The sequence below is a fragment of the Poromitra crassiceps genome (assembly GCF_964638095.1).
Source record: "Poromitra crassiceps genome assembly, chromosome: 17".
Classification (NCBI taxonomy): Eukaryota; Metazoa; Chordata; class Actinopteri; order Beryciformes; family Melamphaidae; genus Poromitra; species Poromitra crassiceps.
In genome coordinates, this window is record NC_139635.1 from 15914564 (window position 1) to 15921669 (window position 7106).

Sequence of the window (7106 nt, forward strand, 5' to 3'; positions counted from 1 at the left end):
CGGTTCACTTCCGACCCCAGCTGGCTGAGGGAAAGTGTCCCATATCCAGAGAGAGATGTGCAGCATGCAGTAACATAGTGTATCAGCGTAAGAACTCTCATGGGTCTGGCATTGAGACTAGGATAGGTCAAGCTGTTAAAGCGGAGCACCCTCTGCTGGATCATCAAGGATCTACATTTTTTTTTTTTACCGCAAAAAACAATATTATTATTATTATTTTAATTCGGATGGGTCAATTACATATCGAACCCCACCCCCTCCCCCACATTCGAAGTTACATTCAAATTTGGAATAAAAAGTGACAGCTCTATTCCAGACATTAGTCTGTGACGTAAGACATGACTAATGTCAGATTCAAGTGGAGGTGGTAGCATGTGGGATGTGGGAAGCATCGCAGTACCGGACTCTAAAATAATGGTTGCATTTGCCGTCTCAAACCCTGAATGGAGCGCTGCTCGCTGGACTGAAAGGCACGTGCCACTGTCTTGTATTTCATGTCTTTAAGAAAATTGAATAACCGACTAAGGTTGTCGGTTAATGAAAAGTAAAATTAAGTATAAATGACTGATGAATGACTGTAACTTGCTTGCACGTGTCACCATGTACGGTGTTTTTTTTATGTGTTGTATGTATGTATGTATGTAAGGACTGCTTAACCCGGCCAGGGGTGCAGAACAGTGCTTTCAGGGTTTTACAGAATGTAGGGAAACAGTGGATGGATAAATCCAGAAGGAGGCGGTAATGCAGCATAAAGGATGCCATGCCAACTGCCATAAAACACCACAGAAGAAGAACAGTGCTGTCATGGACAGTGACATAATCAGTGATGTCATAAAGCACTGATGGACATTGTGACATGATCAGTGATGATGTCATATACCTTCTATGTTGAGGTCATGGACATTGTGATATCATTGGCAATGTCATACAGCAGTGTTGATGTCATGGACATTGTGACATCATCAGTGAACCGTTCCTGCCTGAGGCTATATAGGTGGTGGGAGGTTGGGCTCTCCTCCGGAGAAAGTTCCCACTGCAAGGCCTATATTGAGCCTACGGTGACCGGAAGACCTTCCTCTTTGTCTTGTGTCCTGACCGACACTTGGGGCAAAAGCTAGCTGCATAACAAAGAATCATCCTATGCAGTCCTTTGAAGCACCTTCAGAACATGTTGTTCCTTCGAGCAGGATGACAGCACAACAACGGGAGGTTGGAGTGAGATCAGTGGCTAAGACAACGAGGTGCAAAGAGCCCAGCAACCGGCAGAGGGAGGATGGACGAGGAGACCCGTGGAGGAGCAAGAGGAACGTCCGCTCCAGGAACAGCCAGGAGGGGGCAAGCAAGAGGAGGAGGGTGACCAACCAAAGCCCTGCAGCCTCCCAGGACCACACGCCTTCCTCACACAACCCCAGAAGAACGAAAAGAACAAGAAGGAAAATAACTGACCTTGAATATGTAGCCACATTTAAGGCCAGGTACGAGGAAGTTGGCCGGCTTGGTGGAGGAGGCTATGGATCTGTCTATGGTGGTTATCGGAGGTCAGACCGTTTGCCTGTTGCAATAAAACATATTGCCAAGGCAGGTGTGCGCTACACACTGAGGCTGAATACGAAGGGGAAGTCGCGTCGGGTTCCATTGGAGGTGGTACTGCTGCAGAAAGCAGGAAAGGGAGCTGAACCTGGGTCAGTTGGCAGCACCGCAGCCGTGACCCTGGTCGACTGGTTCGACCTGTCCAACGAGCTGGTCCTGGTTCTCGAGAGGCCCGTCCCGGCCGTGGACCTACATGCTTACCTGGAGGGCAGAGGAGGCCGCGTCCCGGAGCACGAGGCGAAGATCATCATGAAGCAGCTGGTGGACGCAGTGGCAGAGATTCAAGGCAAAGGAGTGTTTCACCGGGACATCAAGCTGGAGAATGTTCTGATAGAGACAGGCTCTGATGTCCCGCGCGTGCGGCTCATCGACTTCGGCTGCGGCTGCGTCCTGAAGAAAGGATCTTACAACGCGTTCTTTGGAACCGCTGCCTACACCCCTCCGGAGTGGTACCAGCAATGCTCCTACACAGCCGGTCCCACCACAGTGTGGGCACTGGGGGTGCTGCTGTTCAGGCTGCTGGCTGGAGTTCTGCCCTTCGACAACATGAGGCAGATTGTGCATAAAAATCCCAAGCTGGTCGGCGGATTTTCCAAACATTGTGAGGATTTTCTGAAAAGCTGTCTGGACAAGTGTGACTCCAGGCGCTTCACCTGGGACCAGCTGCAGCGCCACCCCTGGCTCAATTGATCACGCCATCAATAAACTAGAACAAACCGCCCTTCAGGTGTTTCCAACTTCCCCCCTAACCTCTTCCACTGATCCTTCTGGCCCCTCACCATTGGCCCTTCACCCACACCACTCTGGGGTCACAGTAAAGCATCATTTCTGCTTTGTCGCTCGACACTTTTGAAACCTTCTCTCGACAGACATGAAAATGTCTCTCAACACTTTTCTTTGGTGTCGCCTACCTGGAAGATATGTCACGGATGGCGTCATATTTTGTTGCACACTGTGATTGGCTAGAGAGAGAGTTTCGTCAGTATAGCGGTCTCACAGCCAGCCTGCCTGGGCCAGCAGCTTCCTCCACCAGGGAAAACGGACAGGGATCGGTGTGGGCGGAGTCAGGGCTCAGTGTGGGTGGAGTCAGGGTTCGGTGTGGGCGGAGTCAGGGTTTGGTGTGGGCGGAGTGCAGGTCTGGAGGAGCGGAGAGATTATCTGAAATGAGGAGTGAGCCGTTGTCTGCCAAAGAGATATACACATACGAGGGCCAGTGGTTGTGTTCACTTGAGGACTCGGGCCAGATGTTTTCACTTGAGGACCCGGGCCAGATGTGTTCACTTGAGGACTCGGGCCAGATGTGTTCACTTGAGGACTCGGGCCAGATGTGTTCACTTGAGGACTCGGGCCAGATGTTTTCACTTGAGGACTCGGGCCAGATGTTTACACTTGAGGACTCGGGCCAGATGTGTTCACTTGAGGACTCGGGCCAGATGTTTTCACTTGAGGACTCGGGCCAGATGTGTTCACTTGAGGACTCGGGCCAGATGTTTTCACTTGAGGACTCGGGCCAGATGTGTTCACTTGAGGACTCGGGCCAGATGTGTTCGCTTGAGGACTCGGGCCAGATGTGTTCGCTTGAGGACTCGGGCCAGATGTGTTCGCTTGAGGACCCGGGCCAGATGTGTTCACTTGAGGACTCGGGCCAGTTGTTTTCACTTGAGGACTCGGGCCAGATGTGTTCACTTGAGGACTCGGGCCAGATGTGTTCACTTGAGGACCGCTCAATTCACTTTTTACAGATCGGAACCCATTTTTTCCGGCGGTCCGAGTTGTCATGAACGTGGTATAACACTGTCGTCAAGCTGTTTCCTGTTGTCAAGTGCGCTGAGAATATTAACAACAATGGCGGCCACCATAGATGACGCTGCTATCGAGGCTGTTTTGAATAAAAGTACCAATTACTTTGAAATGGGAACAACACTGCTTCGCTTTGCTGGCAATTCATTCAAAAGGGATTTTTTTTTTTTTTTGCGTTCTCCCCACTGGATTAAATATGTATTCAGGCGGATATGTTGGTCTCTAGTGATTGGTTAGGGAAATTCGAATCCCTGGGGAAATTGGTTAGAGTGGAGGCAATGTCAGACTAGATGGAAATGAGTGTAACAAGTTGACAATTCAGAATGATATCAGGCACAATCAAGCTGCTGGATGCAACGTTGGAGAAATGACTAATAATTGTAATGTATACGCCTGGAAGTAATAGCAGCTCAGTCAAACATTCGCCAGTGAGCAAATATTTCAGTCCAATTAATTAAACATAGTCTCATTTTCTGAATCCAATTTGTTATCGTATTTGTTTAGGAACGCTTGTGAACATTTCTCTCTGTAGTATGCTATCCCTTTTTCCTTTTGTGTTCTTTGTCTGGTGTGCGTTTGTGTGTGTGCACTGTGTGTGTCTGTGTGTGTGTGCGTGTGTGTGTGTGTGTGTGTGTGTGTGTGTGTGCGTGTGCGTGCGTGTGTAACAGTGCGTTGTTCCATGGTAAATCTATTATCACCACAGATGGTTCCTGATGGGCAGAAGACAACACCGATTTTCCGACACTTGCCAAAACAAGTCAAGGGCAGTGGCTCACTGACACACAAGGTCTAACCCCCCCCCCCCCACACACACACACACACACACACACACACACACACTCTTGTAGAGAGCCAAAGTCATGCCCACTTCCGGTTTAGACACCAGAGCTCGTCGTCTGCCATTCTTTTTTTCCATTTACATTTCATAAAATGCTTATAAAAACAGTTTTACTTTGTCAAACCAAGTGATTCAGCGATTCAGCAATTCAGCGATTTGATTTGGAATCACGAGAGACCATTAGAACATTTCACTCGGGCCAAAACTACAAAACAAACGTTTTTTTATTGTTATTATTTATTTATTTTAAATCCGCATTTATTATTAGTCTAAGTGGACCGGAGGCGAATGCAATATAGCACGAGCGTCGGAGACTGAAAACAAATTGAGAGGCGGACCATATACGTGTCGATGATTTCACTTGACAATTCTGTCGACTGGTTTTGGCATTGGTCAATCATGGCGTGTTCCACCCCCAAATCGAGTGGCATTCAGCGTGTTGTCGTGCTACGCGAGTGGGATCCGCGGAGTACCAGGCAGCCAGCTGCTTCGTGCGGAGGGAGCAGACAATCCGATGCATGGGTGCTGCCCGCCCGCCTGGCATCTCCAAGGGGAGACCCCTGACTACCATGCTCTCAAGCGCGCGCCTTTTACACTATTTCGGTAAATACGATATTCCTGGAATGCGCGTTTTAACGAGCCGGTTACATTTCTTTGCATTCTTAGAGATTATAGTTTTTGTTTTTTGTTCATGTTTCATGCAATTGGCCAAGTTAGTAGTTAGTTTATGGGATAGGAATTCTGCCAGATGACCGGCACTAGGCGCCATTTTCTACTTCATTTGGAAGAGAAAATTATCCTGAAATGAAGATTTGATTGACAGCTGCATGTCGTGATATGATTGGTTGAAATGGGGTAGAAATTTGATAGTACAGGGTGACGTCAGCAAACTGTACATTACTGTTATCTTGAAAAATGAACTTTTGATGTGAAAAAGTGTGGAAAAACTAAAGGAATTAGATTTTTGTGATTTTGTTTGCATACATCATTAAATAGGTGCACTGCATACCCAGGTATTTGAACTAAAAGAAAAGAAAAGTCATTTTTGGGTTCAGCTCGACTTTAAGTTTTGGTCCGAGCGAAATGTTCCATGGTCTCTAATCTAGCAAGTTAAACTATTTTTTATAAGCATTTTATGAAATGTAGATGGGGGGAAAGAATGGCGGACGAATGGCTCTGCAGTGCTTATACATGCCTAAACCGTAAGTGGTCGTGACTTTGGCTCTCTATGAGTATTCCTGTGAGCACGTTGTTTTATTATTATTATTATTATTATTATTATTATTATTATTATTATTATTATTACCTTTATTATTATTATTATTATTATTATTATTATTCATTAGCTGGATTACCTTTGACGTCCCCCCCCCCCCCACCACCACCCTTGTATTAGGATAAATGGGGCAATAACTTGACCCCGTGACGTTTGGACCATGTGGCCCAGATAAACACAGCAGAACAGACAAGAAGAAAAGGAAATGAGCAGGAAATGAAACACAAGTGGCTACTGCTGCTAGATTTCCATATTCAGTGTTGCTCGTCATCATTAGTTTCACTGCGTTCAGCTAAATGAGTTGTACTTTTGGCCACAGCTTGGTGATGTTAACACCACATAATGGATAGAAACCTCTGACTCTGCACTGCTGAGGAACCTCCATCTGATGCTATTCTTAGCTGTTTAAAGCATGTCTCATGGGTCTTTAAAACAAGGTTATGAATTCTGTGCAACAGCAACAAAAAGAAGATCTTCTCAAGCCTCTGTGGGACTTGTCTATTCTCTCTGTCTCTCCTCTCATTAACCATGTGCTGTTTTGATATTCTGATAAGATGATCTCAGATAGACACCATCTTTGGTGCAGTTGATTGCTTTCTGCACATTTTTCCATAAAGCGATGCTACAGACGTCTTCCACATTCAGGCGGCGGCGGCACTTTAAGCACGCAAATGAAATGAGTGTCACATTTAGGGCTGGGCAAAATAATCGATACGGCAATATATCGCGATATTTTATTTCCCGATACTGCATCGATACTATCGCGATATTATTATTATTTTTTTTTTTTTTTTGGAGGCCATGCCATGCCAGGCCTCTGCATCTGGTGATTCCCACCCCTAATCGATACTGTATCGATATTTCCCATATCGATGCGTTCAGTAACACACTCAACACTCAGTAGTTTTGACTAAATTTGTCCACTAACTTATCAGTATAAAGTGATGTACATATTATTACACTACCTGGGTGGTACACCGTGTGTTGTATCTTTAGCTCTATTATTTAATTTTGAGTAAATTCTGTAGAATATCGCAATATATCGCAATATGTATCGCATCGCAATATATCGTGATACAATCGTATTGTGACCCAAGTATCGTGATACGTATCGTATCGTGAGATCCTTGCCAATAAATACCCAGCCCTAGTCACGTTGTGATGTCACAAATTTACACAAGTCTCTCGTTTTGATGCATTTTCTTTTTAAACATGCATGGCTGCTGTAGACTTCTGTGATGTTTATATAGTACGCCCAAGTCCTTTAAGTATAGATCCATGAAGTAGATGAGCTCCATTTTTGTTAAAAATTCTAATCTGCAACTTTTTAATGAATTAATTTGAATGTTGGTGTTGCTCTCCATCGTTGATTGATATCACACAACAGTGATTCAACCTATAGCCAGTTAATGCTCCCCCCCCCTTTGATCACTGTTGCACGGTAATAACAATAATTAAACATAATATAATACGTTTAGTTAGATAGCTCTTTTGAAAACAAAGTTACCATGTGCTTTACAGAGACAAGCAAGTAGAACAGAGGTAATAATGTGGGAAAAGCAATCGAAGAAAAAACTATTTGTGCAAAGCTGATAAAAGTCT

At 45.4% G+C, this 7106-nt stretch overlaps 1 protein-coding gene across 1 annotated transcript; it reads left to right on the top strand.

Annotated features, from left to right (window-relative positions):
* Positions 1 to 1188: 1188 nt before the first annotated feature.
* LOC310792225 (serine/threonine-protein kinase pim-1-like) lies at positions 1189 to 2280 on the top strand (the record flags this gene model as incomplete). The annotated part of the gene is made up of 1 exon (XM_083653954.1): positions 1189 to 2280. One exon carries the CDS (start codon positions 1189 to 1191, stop codon positions 2278 to 2280), a length of 1092 nt encoding a protein of 363 aa, XP_083510080.1.
* Between the last annotated feature and the right edge of the window lie 4826 nt (positions 2281 to 7106).